Source organism: Pempheris klunzingeri, chromosome 21 (assembly GCF_042242105.1).
Source record: "Pempheris klunzingeri isolate RE-2024b chromosome 21, fPemKlu1.hap1, whole genome shotgun sequence".
In the NCBI taxonomy this organism is placed as follows: Eukaryota; Metazoa; Chordata; class Actinopteri; order Acropomatiformes; family Pempheridae; genus Pempheris; species Pempheris klunzingeri.
Window position 1 is genome coordinate 7606719 of NC_092032.1, and position 18411 is coordinate 7625129.

Genomic DNA, 18411 nt, shown 5'->3' on the forward strand with positions numbered 1-18411 from the left:
AACACTGACTTCGTGTACTTCTTCTGCTGTCCAAATACCATGATTTTTTCAATTGATTTGTTCTTTTTTTTTGCACTTGTTCAATTAAACAAACCCAAACTTTCTATTGCTGCAGCTTCTTTTTCTGAGCACATGTTACTTGACTGTGAGTTAGTTATATAACTTTTAGTTAATTATTCAGTAATTAACATAACAATACATTAAAGAAATTGTTTTTCAGTTTAAAACATAAGAAAAAAACATGAATGTTCCTCAATCATACGTAGGCTACATTTGTTTGTTTTTTCAAACAATTGCCACACTGATCTATGTGAATCAAACATTTTTTTCCTTCTAAACCTTTTCCCTGCCAATCCTTACTTTTGAACAGACCATATATGTGTATTGGATACAGCTCATTGCACGCTACATTGCAATAAGGTTTCTGTACAGTGTGACCCCACAACCCGGTGGGGTCATGAGAGATGAATGTAAAGAATCTAGATCTAATGATTTAGAATGGGTTTATATTACCAATCCAATAATGGACAATAATATAATGATATGTGTTGGGGCCAAAATTTGGACCAGTTTTTGAGATGGTGCAGAGCTGCCAGTTTCTGAGAACCCTTTCAGCAGATGTGTTTTGGTGATTTTAGTTGCCCCAATGGATTATATTACAGCCATAGAAGCCTGTTCGCAGCTGCTGGCTGAGGCGATCCACTGAACCAATTCCAAAACTCTTTTTATGCCACCTTCTAGTCATTTTCGAACCAAAAATATACAATCCTTTTAATTTATATTCAAATCAACAATCGCATAAATTAAAACGATCAATGCAGGCCTATTGGAAACGGGCAATAAATAGAGGATATAATAAAATAGGAAGAAGTTTTTGTTGAGTGATGTATCACGTCTTCATACACGATCTTTGTCAGCAGTGAGACGAGGGGACGTCGCTTTGACGAAGTTAGCCGAGTGTTCCCGAAGTGTGCCGCCGGCGGCCGAGCAGCTCGCCCCTATAAACAGGCTTCTCCTCATGCAGCTCTCCAGCCGCTCTTTGTCCGCCAGCGGCTGCCTGACGACGCGTTTCCCCTTTAAGATGATGTCGGACACACACACGCGTTATTTCATTATTTTGTGTAATGTCGGCAGGCAGAAACTTGGACTAAACAATAAAAGCCAGCGACGGTAGAGGAGGAGTGGAGCATCCCCGGCGGACATCACCTCAGCGGGGCTAGCTGCGCCCGGGAGGACTAACAGCAGCCCGGTGTCCTTGCGCGTGTCAAAGGCAGAGGAGGGTGTTTATTACCCGGGACAGACATGTCTTTTCATCCAACACAGTGGCACCGAGGCGCAGAGGAGGTACGCTGACTGCGGTGAAACTCTCCCCTCTCACCACGCAATGTTTTGGATGTTCGGCGGAGGGATTTTAGCTAAGATTTAACTACGTTTTAAAGAGGTGAGTAACAGGATACATTAGTGTTGGATAGCAGCTGTGTGTGTGTGTGTGTGTGTGTGTGTGTGCGTGTGTGTGGCCGGGGCAGGTGTGAGTGTTGTCAGCCTGGCCCAGCTGCCCCCCCCTACATTATCATTTTATCCCCCTCACACTGCCCCTCTCTTTCCCTTCAGTGTGTTGGCACTTCCACAGAGGCCGGACAGCCCCCGTGTGTTACATTCCCTCCACGTCCCTTTCTCCCCCTCGTGTAAAAGCTCTTATGTAACCCTGTGGGATTCCGTTTTTTTTTTTTCTTCTGCAAGACTTCCTGGCCCCGTGCAAGGAAAACACAGCAACACTGGCTGCTAGAGGAGCACCATGTGCACCGACAGAGGAGGCTGCAGAGGAGAGCACAGGCTGTTCACATTCCTGCCCTCAGCTGGGAGCACAGAGAGGGAGGCAAGGGCTGCCTGTCCGCTGAAAAGACCCATCATTTAGCTGTTGTCAAGGCTACTGACAGCTTCCACTCTGTGAATCATATGTGACAACAAAAATCCTCACCGAGTCTCTCCTCTCGGGGTGGATCTGGCACCCAGCGTGTAACAACTTGGGTGCTTCTGCCATGACAAAGCCTGTAAAGCTTAGTGTTCGGCCTGTAACCTGTAGCTAGTGTTTAATAAACAGTTCATCATCAGGCCCACAACCAGCAAAAAACCTTCTTTATCGATTTAATTGTTAGGTCAATAAAAAAAAGCCCAAGGTGATGCCATTAAACTGCCTGATTGGTCCAAAACTGATAGATGTTCAGTTTGATCTCCCATAATGCAAAAGAAAAGTGAATCGTCACATTTGAGAGGCTGAAAAAAGGAAGTGTTTGATATTTTTGCTTGAAAAATTTCTCTTGTCAGAGTTAGGTCACACCTTCTGGTGGATCCATGCTTTAGTGTACCAGTATAACCAGTATAACCAGTAACCAGTAATAGTGAACCAGCAAGCACAGAACCAGGACCCTGAGACTCAAGCAGCTAAATGGAATTCAGCCATCATTCATTTGATTGTTCACACCTTTGTTTTCCTACTGTGAAAACTCATGAATCATTTAAACTATCAAATAACGCTGTGTAATTCTTCCACAGAGCTCTCCCACGTCTCTCCCCCTCTGCCTGGGGGACAACCATCACGACAACTCCCCCCCATAACCCTCCTCCCACCCCACTTCCACCTTTAACGTCCCAAATGATGACATCCCCGGACTCTCCCCCATTGGTCTCCCCCTCCCCGTGCCCTGCTCCCCCTCCGTCCCTTCCCTCCTCCCCGGTGCCCTCCTCCCCGGCCCCGTCCTCTTCCTCCCTCCCCGCCCCGCCCTCGCTGCCCCCCACGGGGGAGGTGATGGTGCTGGCTCTGGGCAGGAAGAAGCAGAGGGTGCTGATCGCCCTCTCCATCCTGCCCAACCTCTTCCTGGCCTTCCTGCTCTCTTCCGACCCCCTCATCACCCTCTCCCCGCCCCACCACTGCCACCTGCCGGGGCCCTCGCCGTCACCTGAGGTGCTGAACGCCTCCCTGCCGTGGGAGAAGGGGGAGAGGCCGGGGGACGGCGGGGACCTGTCCCAGTGTAAGCAGTATGTCAACGGCAGCCAGTCAGCTGTGGTGGACTGCGAGGCCGGCTGGGACTACAATGTGACGGAGGGGCTGAAGAACAACATCGTCACTGAGGTAAGCTGGGTTCCTCCTCAGCTCCTTAATTATGGGCCTCACTGTTTTGGCATTCTGTAGGAACGGCCACCTTTTTTGTTTATGTGTGGATTCAGGGTCTTAAAATGCTGAAAAGTTTGTTTCTTATTTTATCCTGTATTAATGCACCGGAGGGGCTTGCTGAGCATGCAGCCTTCCTTTTTGCAACCCCACTAAACTTAAATACAGCTGCACATATTTGTTGTACCAGAAAGTCTTGAAGCCATCGTAGCATATAATGGGCTTTATTTTTAAGACAAGTTTTATTATGGTTATGTGGGGACAGAGTTGTTGTGAAAACTCTTCCGTGTTGATGCTTCACAGGGAAACTCCAACGTCGATCCCTGATATCATTTTCCTACACAAAGCTGTTTGATGTAGGTGTTGAATGTGCCTACATTTGAGATATTCATGTGAGGCTGGCGTCAGAGGTTAAACTACACAGAATGACACATGATTACTTAAAACAAACAAAGTTTTGTTTAGTTTAGGTGTAGTGTTTCTCCTGCGCCCACTCACTCTGTATGCCTTCATTTTTTTCTCTTTTGTTTCATTCGTAAAAAGTGGTTGGTTGTAATTTACACTCAAACAAAATCTGTTTACAGGTCTTGGGGAGAACTGATACTTATGTGACAAAAGTTGTATAAAGTCGTTTGTATCTGCGTGAAATCCGAAGAATTGCCTCGACCAGAAGAAAACTACAAGTTTGAAAATGAAAACGATCCAGGAGTTTGAAAGAAGCGATGTTACCAGACAAAAGTAGCCTAGTCTAGAGGCTCCAGGTTACATTACTAGCATAACACACACAAATCTCTGACTGATCTGTGTGCGGTCAAGTTGCATTGTGGGTAATTTAGGCGCCAGGTTTTGACAAGGAAGATCATGATGCCTCTGGGTCTGCTGGATCCGTTTAGACCTCCACTCCTCTTTTAAGTTGTTCGTCAGACTTCCTTTCTGAGAGGAGGGCTGTGAAGCGAGGTTGGATGACGCTTGGTGACTCATTTGGAAACGTGTGTTTTACTTCCGTCACTGTGTCGAACTGACAGGGAGAGAGAGAGAGATGTCAGAGATATCTGAGACATGTCTGAAATGTCTGAAATGTCCTCAAAGACGTCACTGATGAAGAACAATCCCTGCTCACAACCAGGTTACTATTCAGATAGAGATAGTGAGGAAGGGTTCCTTTAAATGCCTTGCTCATGGGTACCTCAGTAAGCATTTACAAAGCAGGTATTGGGAACTTTAATCATTCACCTCTAGGCCACAACTTTGCATTTCTAACCTTTTAAGTGTAACGTATTCTTGCTGTGACCACTGTATTTGTGTTTGTGCTCTGGGAGGAAAAATGATTGTTTTGTCAATGGGGTCTGGTGGCTTTGAACTGAGCAACATTACAGCTGTTTCTGGATAAACAAAAAGGATCTTACAGGTCTCTTCCTGAAGGGATCCTTTCCACATTGTTGTCAGATACTTAGACTGTCACTGAAAACAACAGGAATATCGACAGGTTGAAAAATAACCCTTTCGTTTTGTCATGACTACACTATCAGTGTTTTTCAGGTTGCCAGTGGAGCCTGTGTTTCTCAATGAAATTATAGATTTAGGTCTGATTCTCACGTTTGTAGCTGAAGGAAAAAGCTGTTCCTGGTTCTGCCTTGTTCATAATATTGAAAGAAACCAGCATCAGTGTTTCTTATGCGTGTTTGAATTGAGATAAGAGGCAGCCAGTGTGATAAATGCACCAGATAAGTGCTTGTGTTGGACATGACATTTTGACTTGCATGCTCAGTGTTGAAGATCAGGGGAAAAACACTGAATTGCTCTTGTTAGTGTCTTCAGCACAGCCACGGCAGCTTCTTACAGTTTTCCACTCAGGCTGCTTGCTCTGTGGCCTGCGTGTCTGTTTTCCTTTCTGTGCCCACTGATGTGGGAACCACACCCAGCCCCTCCAGTCCACGGTGCCAGGGCAGTTCGCCGGTAATCCACCCAAATCACTGCAGCAAGCTGGGGATACATGAAGGCATGAAGCAGGAGCATGTTTGCAAATGCATTCTTATAGACATACAGTAAGCAGCATGCGTACAGTCTCCCCCATCCCTACAGAGGAGACTCTTAACCCTTAAACAGGCAGGGGTGGAAAATAAGTTGTTGTTACTACCTACCTCCTTTACATCTAAGTAAAACACTTCCACACCCATTTTTGTTTACAATATTTTGGATTTTAGGAGTTATACTGTATCTCACAGGATACGTTGCCCTATTAAGATGTAAAACGGGTCAAACAACATTTTATTTTGATGAAGAGAAGTGATACATTTTGGTTTTTTGCCTGGTCATTTCCATCAGTGTTTCCAAAGTCTGCTTCTCAGAGTACGTATACATTTCAAAAGTTACTTAATACAAACAACATTAGACCATTTTTTCCTTAATCAGCATATTAACAGTCAACAGTCATAATTAGCTGTATACATTTATATTGTTATCACCCCCTATTAATGTATAATTACCACCATTATACTTACCACCCAGTGAGCATGTCCTGCAGCACTTGCGGTCATGATGATTTCTGATCAGGCTGACTAAACAAGGACAGAACCTGAACTGAGCCATGTGACCTAACACCAGACAAGACTTTTGTTAAATGATATTTGATTGGGTGAAAACCTTCAATCGTGTCCTCTACAGGATGTTAAACAGTTTGTTTCTCCTGGTGCATGCTGCCTGTTGGAGGGTCGGGTTCGGCTCAGACAGTTTTTTTTTTTTTGCTGTCGTGACGATCCGTTCCTCCACTGCTGCTTTGCTTTGCTGAGCTGGCAGTCTGGTGAGCAGGAAGCAGGAGGGCCTCTGATTAGCTTCGCCTCTGCCGCTGATCAATAAATACTGTGTCACTTCACCAGAACTCCACTTAATGGATCTAAAGCACAGACAATAACTGGTTTGTTACAGTATGATGATAATACACCACGAGATGTAAATATGTCAACCCTCAATGATGTTGTCACAGCGTTTTTACACTAGTAGCTGTTTATTTCATATATCTGGCTGTGTTGGGCCCTTGGGGGTGATACTGTAAATCAATAAGCAGGACTGCTTTATGGCAGAATTCCATTTGTCCTGAATAAATGTACTGTTGTTGACATTGCTTTGTGAAGTGCAGAAGGTGGACATGGTTGCAGGTTTCAGTCCTTCCTAAAGGCACGTCTGATTAGACCCAAAACCAGTCTGGGGAGTTTACGAACTGGTTTGTGTACATTTCCCCACCTCCTGTCATCCAAAGCATTCTTCCCATATGAGCACTACGGGTTGCTATGCTGCCCTTTACCCGGCTTGTGTGCACTGTTGTGGCTCAGTGCCTCAGCAACAGGACAGCTGATATTATGTGACAAGCTTTTATGTTACCATGCACGGGCTCCAATTATGCGCGGCCTTTTTATCACCGGCCCTCTCCCTCTCCCTCTCCCTCTCCCTCTCCCTCTCCCTCTCCCTCTCCCTCTCCCTCTCCCTCTCCCTCTTTAGATCATTAAAATCATTTTGCTCTCAGCAGCCTGCAGACAGCGACATTAGCAGAGCTCAGCTGTTAATGCAAATCAGTGGGTCGCCTTAATGTGATTAAAACTCAGATCTGAGAGCACATATCTGGTTTTTCAACAGATGTGTTGACTTTCCATGATGCGAATGCACTATTATGAGCAGCCACGCAGCAGTTGCTTTGGAAGCAAATGCACATGACTGCTTTTTTTGTTTTGGTGTAAAACTGCAGTGACTACTGTTACCACCACTGCTGCCAGTACTACTAATTATAGCAGGCACACGCCCTCTTTCCTGCTCATGCTATGACCACATACACAGTGATACTATGAGGTTACATCCTTCTGTGTTTGTATTAGGAGTCTATTCCATCCTGATGGTTGTATGTATGTATATAATACATAATTAATATCATATTATGTATTATTGTATATAATCTAGATCTGGTTATACAAGGGACATGTAATTATTTATGATTTAGAATCATAATGAGCAGAAATCCTCCACATCAAAAGGCCACAAAACAGTCAAAGCACAAGTGTTACATTGCATCCAAGAAGGACCAGAAACAGATTTTCTTGTATAATAGTATATTATATACAGTGTAGTGTGAGAAGTGTTGTATAAATACAATTTCAAAGTTTGGGTACACAGTTTTTTTTAAAGATAAAAAACTATGATAAAAATAAATAAATAGTACAATATAATATAGATAAATTAACTAAGTAAGTCACTTAATTCGCCAAAGGCACATTTCTTCATGAGTAAGCCCAGCTAATAATCAACATGAATGCTCGGTGAGCTGAGTTATACATTTTGGGCTTAAAAACATGCAGGGAGAAAGGAAACACATCTCAAACTCAGTGCACACTCTCTTGTGAAGCACAGAGCTTCAGCATCGCCTTCATCAGACACACACTTCTGAAATAAGCCTGCGCAAGTGTAAATTATTTAGTTACTTTGAATGAGTTTTTTACGCTTTCTTCTCTGTACACTAATGTCCTTAATGAGTTTACTGATAATTAGCCAGTTTACCACATTGTCTGCAATCATTTTAGAGTAAAGAAAATGAAAGAAAAATGAATCTTAACTACTAAAACTTTTACTATTACTTCTACTAAAACCACGTTTTATTTGCAGTTTATAAAGTGTCGCACACTGTATGTGTACACAGTACATAGAAACAAGCGTAACAAACGATCACATAAAACCATCTTTATTAAAATATGTGCAACTTGTTCCTATATACTGATTTTGGTTGCTGTTCATCAAAAGAATAGTTAAACAGTCAGTGGTTATACTTTCTTTCTTTTTGCTTCTTTCTATTTTCTGTCATTGTAACTGACAAAAGCATTGAATATGTATTGATATGTTGATATATATGGAACATCTTTTCTCTTCACCCTTTGACCTAATGAATGACCTAATAAGTCATTTGCTTTGGTTGGCTAGGATATTATGAAACATTAAAAACAACAGCCGACGTGAGGTCTACCTGACATCTACCAGTTGTTAACATGCATGTGTGTTGTTGTTCTAACGGGAGCAGATAGTAACTGACAGATCCATCTTTGTCCCTCTTGTGTCCGTGCTGTGCAGTGGGATCTGGTGTGTGGTCAGTACTGGCTGGTCCCAGTGGAGGAGGTGTGTTTCATCCTGGGCGTCCTGACCGGCTGTCTCGGCCTCGGCTATGCCGCTGACAGGTAATGCATGCACACACACACAAACACACAAACACATACCAGTGTGCGTTGTGTGTTTTGGCAGACAGCCTAAGTGGTTAAGACAGACGACTGCAGAAAATAAGTTCTGTTAATAGGTTACTGTGCCCCTCTCACACACACGCACACGTTAACATGTTCCAAAACAACTCTGTCCATCTGCCTGCAGACATCTGGGCTGTTAAATCACTTTGTTCCTCATTCTTCAGTCTTTACTCTGCAGTTTTACTAACTCACAACCCTCCATACAACACACAGACGTATACACCCACACACACAAAGCACAGAAAAGTAGCATAGATGTTAAAGGGAGAGTTCGGACTTTTATAAGTGCAGTTGCATGAGGTTTATCCATAGTTAGTATTTTACTAACAGGAGATTGCCGTTAGCACGGCCCTAATTTGCAGGTAATGTATTGCTGTTGATGGGGCAGCAGAAATACAGATTTTAGCCACCTATAAAAGGGGCCACCAAAACAACTGGCTGGGAACTGGAGTTCTCTCTTTTCTCTTCATTCACTTAAAATCCAACAAACTTTACTACACAGAGCACAGTTCCCCTTTGAACACATTATTTTGAATCCCAATTAACCATTTAAAACACCTAAGTCACACAATAACACAAGCAAACTAACCGAGTGAGGCAGCAGTAGACTAAGAACTCGCATTTTCTGCAAGGTAAAATGAAAATTTTGTAAATGGAGTCTAGTAGATTTGAAGCGAGCGAGCAGGAAGAGAGAACGGTTCTTTAGGGGGCTGTATGACGGCAATGTAAAGCAATAAAAATACTCTAAATGTAGTGTACACTTAAACTAATATTTTATTAACAATAAAATATGTTAAAGGTGTGTTTTTTATGTTTTTCTGCTGCCCCCGTCCACAGCAGTACGTTACTTAACGTCTGTGCTGGGACTGAGGCGTGCTGACCGCAATCTAATTTAGGTAATACACTAACTAAGTACCTCACACAACCCCATTTCAATTCAGAAATCACTGAAATGAAATAAGCCATAAATTATACTTGCCAGAGGAAGATTTTGCATCAAGCAGCCCAAGCGCCGGTAAGAAATCAATTTGTTTGCTGAAGAAAAACAGAAGAATATATCACAAACAAATTACTACACATAACACAATACATAGTTTAAAAATGAATTTTAGAGTTTGTAAGCCTTTTTACATTTTCAAGCTATAATTTGCTAGCTGTCTGGGCCTCATGCTCGACAGTCTGCATCAGGCACACCTCCAAGCACCTCAGATAATTGACATAATGGATCCAGTCTGTGTCTGCTGTGTTGTCAGATTGAAAATCACACAGGGGAAGGGAGAGTTTTGGGGGAGATGATGCAAATTTAATCAGCTAACAGCCTTCATTAATTTGCTGACCAATTGAGCATAGCATCTGTTTGTTAAGACCACTGAGTTAATGCTGCGTCCTGGGGCTGTACGGAGAAGGAAAGGGAACAGTGCTAATCTGCAGGTTGGAAACAAAACTGCTGCAACCGCATGTAGCAGAAAATTGGCTAATCATCACATTCAGTGATCAGTTTGTGCTTCAGTCTGGAGCTGCTTTGACAATGCATTTTATGCTAGCCCTTTTTTCTCCTTTTGAACGTGTGGATGAGATGTTTGGGTAATATCATTAAACAGAATTACTCTAAAATATGAATTTAATTCTTATTCAGTTTGTCATTTTGTCTGAATCATTTGTAAATTTCATGAAAGTAGGAATGTGTTAGCAGCATCCATGATTCATAATGCTGTATAAGTATAGACTTCACATTGTAGTTCTCTATTGTAGCTTAACTTTGATATTCACTGTAGACCATTGCCCTATTTTCTCTTCTCAGCCCTCTTGCTGTTAATTTAAAGCATGTGAACTAATTTTCTCGCTTTATCAGGACTTAGATTATAATTTGTTGCTTTTGTACATCTTGCATTTATGCTTTTATCTTGATTTGGATTTGGATAAAAATGAATCACTTAATTCTTTTGAGACATCTTTCGCAAAGAGTTTCATCTCTGTCTCCCTGCAGGCTGGGCAGGTCCAAGACTCTTCTGACCTCTCTGACCCTGTCGGTGGTGTTCGGGGTGCTGGTGTGCGTCTCCCCGTACCCGTCCATCTTCATCGTCATGCGCTTCTGTTTGGCGGCAGCCAGTGCAGGAGTCTACCTCACTCTGTACATCACTCGTGAGTATTCGAAGGAAGCACCGCTTTTGTTTTTAACCGAAAGATCCATCAAATAAGACTGAGCCATGCTAGCTGCTCTATGAGGCTGTAGTTAGCCACAGCAATTCTTTGAGCTTTTCTTTTTTCTTTTTTTTTGCTTATGTGTTTTGATTATTATGTGTCTTTGTTGTTGACTATGCAAAAACAAGGGAAAAAAGCAATTCTTTGAGCTAAATGGCAACATGTTCATGTTAAAATTCAGTATCCTAGTTCAGCATGTTAGCGTGCTAATTAATGCAGGGATTAAAGTAAACTTAAGATCTATTTCTGAGTATAAGACATTTACCCTGTATATGTTCTAGGCACAGATGAGAACTTGTAAAAAAAAAAAAAAACAATTTATCAGGGTTGATGCTGTGTTTGTCTGTCAGGTCTGGAGCTGTGTGAACCGTCTCTGAGGCTGGTGGGAACCATGCTGGCAGGGCTCATGACTGTGTCCGGAGAGCTGCTGCTGCTGGCCGTCGCTCTGGGCTGCCAGTCCTGGAGGGGCCTGCTGGGAGCCGGTGCCGCCCCCCTAACACTCTTCCTCAGTTACGGGTATGAGTGTGTGTGTATTTCCTTTCATGTCCACATGTATGATTAGTTGTTTTTAAGCTCCTGGTGTTTCTGGCTTTATATTTAATGCTTCTCATTTTAAGATTTCATTATCATATTCAGATATTTGTCATCTGTGTTACCATGTGGGCACAAGCGTGTTTTTTTCTGAGAGGCCGTGGGGACAAGAGAATGAAGGAGCCTGATAGTCCTCTGATAAAGTGTCCTGATGCCAACTGACTTGCTGAAAGCTTTGCTGGATTGTATTGATCTCAATCCCCTTGTCACACTGAGCCTTTTAGCTCATGTCAGAATGCATTTGGGCATTTGTTTAAGGCCCCTGGTCCCCCTAAGACCTCTGTTACATTGCAAAGCCAAATTAGCAGAGATTATAGTTTGATTACTGGCAAGGAATTACTGGTTTTTAATCAGAATGGAAGAAAAGCTGGATTAAGAAATAAAGAATTCTGCTACTTTGTGACCCATGTTGGTTATTTTCCATGCTGAGTGAGCAAATCTGGGTCACAACAACACAATCTTAACGGGTCTAAATAGTTTTAGTGCTGGATAAAGGTCAGCAAAGATCAAAGAGTAAGCTGAATTTATGTTTTGCCTGCGCTGTCCTGCAGCATTCCTGGAGTGTTTCCAGAGTCTCCTCGCTGGCTCCTTCTGTCAGAGAGATCTGCAGACATGAACTCCTTCAGCGAGAGAAGAAACTCCAACAGAGATGTGAGGGACGACGAGAGCTTCACAGGTGTGACATGTTTACTTTCTTATTTTCTCCCTCACAGTCAGAGCAGCTCAGTTTTTTTTTCTTGCATCACTTCCTGGTTGAATGGACGTTCAGTGTATGAAGCCTGCATTATTTATTGGTTATTTATTACAGTGCATCCTCGAAACATGAGTACCAATTGCACACCACGACCAAGAGCAAGTAATGATGCTCAATTACAATCCATGATTTATTAAAGACAGCATGAGAATGGAATTATAGATCATAATGTCCTACAGCTACAAAATAATCTGAGCAGAATACTCACTGCGCTCACTGCTGTACGGGTAAATGCATATAAATAATGATAACAACTGCAAAATTTTCTTCAAATGTATAAATTTTTTTCTTCTGACAGTTTTAAAACCCACTATGTAAAAAAAAAATTGGACCGTTTCCCTTTGCCATCAACTGGGCTGCACATTTGATAAATGTGACAAATTTCATGTTTTATAAGCTTTGTGGGCATTGCATGAACAAACAGATACTCATTTGGTTTTGCAAAATGTCATTTATAGACAAAGGAACTTGGCTTTGCCCTACATAGTGACTCCAATATGAGAAAACCAGATTAATTTGAGGGGTCGTCACCAGTCATAGATACAGAGCATATGAATGCCTTTTGGATTTAATCACATTTCATAGCTGCACTCTCCAAACAAGGACTAATGTGTCATTTTCTGTAGTGGAAACATTTCATCTGTTCAAACTCATCTTTACAGCCAATTCTCTTAAAATTAGGAATGTTAGTCCCAGAGTATCAAAGTGAGAAAACAGTGTCACTGTTAAAGAGAGCCCAGAACATTAGGGTTAACAATCTGAGCCGTTCAACACCTGCTGCACAATTACAAGAATAAAGTTGGATCCAGATGAATTAGAATATTCTCCAAGGAACATGAACAATGAAAGTGATCCTTACACAGTCAGCACCAGGTGCTTCTATTATTTATCTGACTGACAGAAGTGTGATGTTGAATATTCATGTTGCTCGGTTGATGAATGATGAACTTGTTGAAATGCTAGTGTTTTATTTCAACCCCCTAATTAAGCATTTGTATGCAGTTGATAAACACTTATATATACTTATGTATTGTCAGGTGACATGAAATAATTCAAATTACACACAAACTAATCCTTACAGTGTGATATGGATGTGGAGGTTAACATGAAGTGTAACCGTGCAGTCTGTTGTTATTAAGCCTGCTACAGCTGCAGTATTCCAAGTGCCCATTAAACAAGCTCTATTTGACCAATGGGAGCTGCAACCACATTGATCTAACTTGTGCCTTGGCAGAGAGCTATTGATTTAAAAAGAAACCAGGTCAGGCCATCAGTGAACTGTGAATTAAAACGCCTGTTCTGTCCCGTTTGCTCACCGCAGAGCTGGATTCAGAGCCGGCCCCCTCCTCACGCCCCCACCTGTCCTTTCCCGAGCTCTTCCACAGCAGGAACATCTGGAAGAACATGTGTGTGCTCGGCTTCACCTCGTAAGTCACCCCACACTCTCGACATCAATTTGGCAACGCTGCAGTTTAGAGTCAGTCCTTTCTGTTTGTGTAGCACTTTTCTGAGCACTTTTCTTGCTGCTGCAGGCTCATATTTCCTCATGATTTTTCCACTTTGAACCGCTTTTCTATTTAAAACTTGTTTTGAAACACACGTCTGCTTTCTCTTTGTTTTTCTGCCCCTCCTCTTCAGTTTCATCTCTCACGGCATTAGTCACTGTTACAGCTCTTTCCGAGGTGATGTCAGAGGCACAGCCCCCAGCTTTTATTGGACGTACCTGCTGTCTGTGTGTGCGGGGGGCGGCGCCTGGCTGTTGCTCTGGGCGACCGTAGACAGGTGCGGCCGCCGTGGCATCCTGCTCCTCTCCATGACGATGACGGGCCTAGCGTCTTTGATCCTCCTGGGGCTCATGGAGTGTAAGCGGGCTTTGTTTGGCAGCAGGATATTGTTTTCTCTGAACAAACCTAGAGTCAGACAAAGAAAGCTATTAATAGACTTAAGCAACAAGGTGGACACAGCGACCCTTCATCTTGGCAGAAATCACCCCCTGTTGTTAGAAAACTATTATGTGAAGCTTGTGTTAGGATAAAAGGCTTTATCCTACCTGGAATGAAAGCAAAAGTTAGTTTGATGTTAAGCTCAGATTTGTGGTCATATTAGGTCATGTACACCAGTGACTTCATGCCGTGCTTCATACATTATGAAAACCTAACTGGTCAGAGCTGTTCATGGAAAAATACGCTGGAGGTGCCTGTGTCTTTCCACAGCCAGTGAAGACACACACTCACCATTTCCTCAGTCTCAGTCTCCCCCTGGTGGCTGGATATGACTATGACATTCGGTTTATGTAGGACACTGCAGTGGCAGCAAAGTCAAAGCTGTGTCAGGCGCTGTGCTTTAATCATGCATCAAAGGCTGAGGGGGCAGAAGCACTGACCTTCTCTCAGAGGCCACTCACTGCTGTCTGTGTCCACAGGAAAGAGATTGCACAGGTTCAGTGTTATAAGTTGGAAATGATCAACTTGGTCAATAGATCATTAGAAAATGAGAGACAGAAATGCTGCACTAATCTGTATTTACTGATGCTTGTCCGTCCTCCTCCCCTTCAGATCTCAGTGAGACGGCCATTACTGTTTTCTCAGTGCTGGGTCTCTTCTCCTCCCAGGCCACTGCCTCCCTCTGCATCCTCTTCACTGCAGAGATCATGCCCACCATCATCAGGTAACACTCAGACAGCAGAGCAGTCTTTTGAATATATATGTGTATATATATATATATATATATATATATATATATATATATATATATATATATATATATATATATATATATATATATATATATATATATATATATATATATATATAGGGAGAGAGAGAGAGAGAGAGAAATATATATTAAGATGTATTAATTGTTGTCATTAAGAGCCTCCTCAGCCAGTGAGTGCTGCCAAAATGAATCAGGACATAAAAAATGCAGTAAATCGTGAGGGAGGAGAGGGGAAATTTCCATCAATATCTATTAGTTATGAAGAGACGTTTTCTTACGTCCAAAAAATCCTCATTAACTGGGACTGCTGTTAAAATTACATGACGGCTGAGCTTATCTTCTTTTGGAAATGGAAGAATTAAATGTGTCAGATCATTTTCAGTGCTGTGTATGACGTGAAGCGTTCATTCATACTTGAAGGAATAGTTATATAATTCATGTATTGACTTTCCTGCAGAGAGTCTGATGAGAAGTTCGACACCACTCTTATGTCTCTGTGCTATAAATGAAGCTACAGCTTGGAGATGGTTAGCTTAGCTTAACATAAAGTAACAGCTAGCATAGCTTTGTCCAAAGGTAACAAAATACACTTTGGTTTGTGTGGACTGAACAAATGAGACCTAACATGGTAATTAGTGAGCTTCAGGGGAGCTGGAAGGTGCATTTCATTCCCTTTGGACAAAGAAAAACAAACAGTTTCCTCCTGTTTCCATTCTTTGTGCTAAGCTAAGCTAACTGTCTTTTGGCTGTGGCTTTGTATTTAACCGACAATGTGACAGTGGTGTCAAATTCCTCATCTAACTCATCTAAAATTGAAATAGACACTTTGATACATAGGCAACAATAGGCAATACAGCTGCAATGTCAACTCTGAATGTTGTGTGTCCACAGGGGTAGCGGCGTGGGTGCAGTGCTCGCCCTGGGCTGCGTGGGCCGCCTCAGCTCCCCGCTCATGGACCTAAGGAACCACTACGGTTACTTCCTGCACCACGTGGTCTACTCCTCTCTGGCCCTGCTGGCCGTGCTGTCCATCCTGCTGCTGCCAGAGAGCAAGAGGAAGCCTCTGCCCCAGACGCTGGCCGACGGGGAGCAGTACAGACGCCCCCCGCTGGGCCGGAGGAGGAGGGACAATGTGCCGCTGCTGGCAACCCCCAACCCAGAAACCTAAAAAGAAACCCTGAAAGAGTGGGAAGGACTGTGCTCACATCACTCACTTTGCAGCCAGGACATTTACATCTATCATGTTCATGCAGAGGAGGAGAGACACAGCAATATACAGAAGAGACCTAAAGGGCTGCATCGATGTGGACAGACGACGAAGGACGTGATCAGACACTCTAAGCTTCCTAACATATCATCCTCTAGTCATTCCAAACGTAGGCGGATGGGTTGAGCTGCCATTCTTCATCATTCTCTATTTCCTGCCATTTGGATGTGTGTAGCTCTGACACATCATTTTCACACACACATGTAGGCAAGTCTCCACCACCCCAACCATGTGACACACCAGCTTACACTGCTGCACGCAGTCCACCAGTGTGTCTGTCGTAGAGATGTTAGCTGCTTACTACTGTCACTCCAGACTAGACGTGGCTTGGAGAGTAGTCACTAATTATTCCCAGCATTTGTCCTAACTGGCGTACAGAGGTTTTTTTTGTTGTGTTTGCCGTGTGCAACAACACAATAAGCGCTCGGAGGTGTGCAGAGTCAGTTTTCTATCCTTTTATGTGACACTTGTGGTAAAACGCTCCCATCTGGACCACAGTTCTCGGACATATGTTGTAAGACTCAGTGGAGTCGTGGATGTTATATGCCTTGTAAATACTCTAGACTTAGTTTCTTTAACTTCATGGGGCATCTGAGTTTTGTTAAAGCTGTGGCTGGAAACTGTACAGGTCAGTATGCTATGCAGTGGAGGAGCGGTGCAGAGCACTTTCTTTTTAATGACGACGGTCATTTATTTGACCGAAGTCTTCAAATTCAAGGGACAGTTTTATGGATCAACTATTGTCAATATTTGAATTAGAAGCAAAAAACAAAAGGCCTTCAAACATAAACTGTGTTCAAACTGTAAATCCAGTTACTGAATCTGGCCTGGAGCCAGCAATATTTATGTCTTATTTATGTCGTTATTAAGCATAATTGGTAAATTATCCAGAGCATTTTTAAGTATAAAGTTCAATATTGTTAAATTGGGCTAAGATGACACGGCATGGGATAAATGTTCCATTTTCTGATGTCTCTGATCAGATAACAGTGAAGCTGTTAACTGTCACAACATTCCTTTCTGCATGTTTGGAAGCACTGAAGGGCTTGTTTTTTCTGTATTTCCTCAGAAACTTATAGTTACTCAATACCTCTCTAGATGACCAGTCTCAGCTGTACCAGAATAGACGGGTACGAACAAACTACAGTAGGAGTTGTATAACCAGGCACATATTTTTTCTCGTCAGGACTTAAATGTGGAGGTTTTGAAAGCGGTCATCAGTTATTTTGCCTGAATGTGCATTGATGCTGGAATAAGGGCCCGATGATGAAGCCCCCATGAGGTTTGAATGGGAGCTGAAGAGGGCTCCAGAGATCTAAATGAACCCCCGACTCTTCCGCCATGCAGCAAGGATATGTTTTCCTGCAGAGCTTCTTCATTTTGCCACGTTGCATATGGCACGACTGAAACCATGATGGAGAATTACCAAAGCATGTCAGTTTCAGTGCTTCAAAAAATCCCAGTGTTTGTCAGCGTGCTCGGGTAATTTTCTTTCTGTCAAGCGTGCACAGGTGCGTGATAGGAAGAGGAGGCGGGTGTCGTTTAATTTGGACTCCGATATCGTGGAGTCATTAAAGAAATCATTAAGGACACTTTGCTGGCGGCTTCTTCCTCCGTCAGCCTTTGGTAGTTTTTTTGTTCCACGTATGTTGCACTTATACACTGATGATTAATAATTGATCACTATGATTAACTTGACTCAAGTAGTATTATGTCTGACAACACTGATGATCTGTTCAATGCTGAGTGTGATGCAGTTAACTCTATAACCTGATTTCATGTAAAATAAAACTAGTTAAATAAAAACAACTGGGCATTTTTTTAAGTTTCATTATGAATTATGTGAGCTGCTGCAACTGTATAAAAACCAAAGCATGTCTTAACGTTACAGGGTCCACAGGTGGAATGCTGCAAAGCACTTCAGTCTTGTCTTTTCATGCTACTTTATATATTTACTCCACAACAGTTCAGTCTTCTCCTGAACTTTTAGTTCAAAATGAGCTCCATCTCAACCAATTACAACAATAAAACCCTGTTTTACTTAAATGCGTGTTTAACAGTAATCTAATGATATATAATAGTATAACAGTCACAGGGGACATGTGTCTGCATTGAGTACTTGCTAAAGAATAATTTAAGTATATTTTCCTGATTTTACACAAGTAGCATTTTCAATGCAGGGCTTTTACTTGTGATGGAGCACTTTTATCATGTGGTGTTGCTACACTCTCAGCTACACAGAGCAATGAAACACCAGTATTAAAACATGAGATACAGAATACTGAGCCTCTTGGCAAGGCAAGGCAAGCCTGGTCCTGGTGTTTCAACAAGAAGCAAGAAGGAGAGAAAGAGAGAGGGAGAGAGAGATCAAATCGTGAGTAGATGCTTTCCTCCTTAGTGAAATTGTTCATTCTAGTCCAAATTCAACAACTACTGCTAT

At 42.5% G+C, this 18411-nt stretch overlaps 1 protein-coding gene across 1 annotated transcript; it reads left to right on the forward strand.

Annotated features, from left to right (window-relative positions):
- The first annotated feature begins 2656 nt into the window (after positions 1 to 2656).
- slc22a17 (solute carrier family 22 member 17) lies at positions 2657 to 17736 on the forward strand. Its single transcript, XM_070852944.1, has 9 exons — positions 2657 to 3130; positions 8276 to 8379; positions 10430 to 10584; positions 10995 to 11160; positions 11787 to 11911; positions 13311 to 13416; positions 13628 to 13851; positions 14545 to 14656; positions 15596 to 17736. The coding sequence occupies exons 1-9, from the start codon at positions 2657 to 2659 to the stop codon at positions 15870 to 15872; spliced, it is 1743 nt and encodes a 580-aa protein (XP_070709045.1). The 3' UTR covers positions 15873 to 17736.
- Positions 17737 to 18411: the final 675 nt, after the last annotated feature.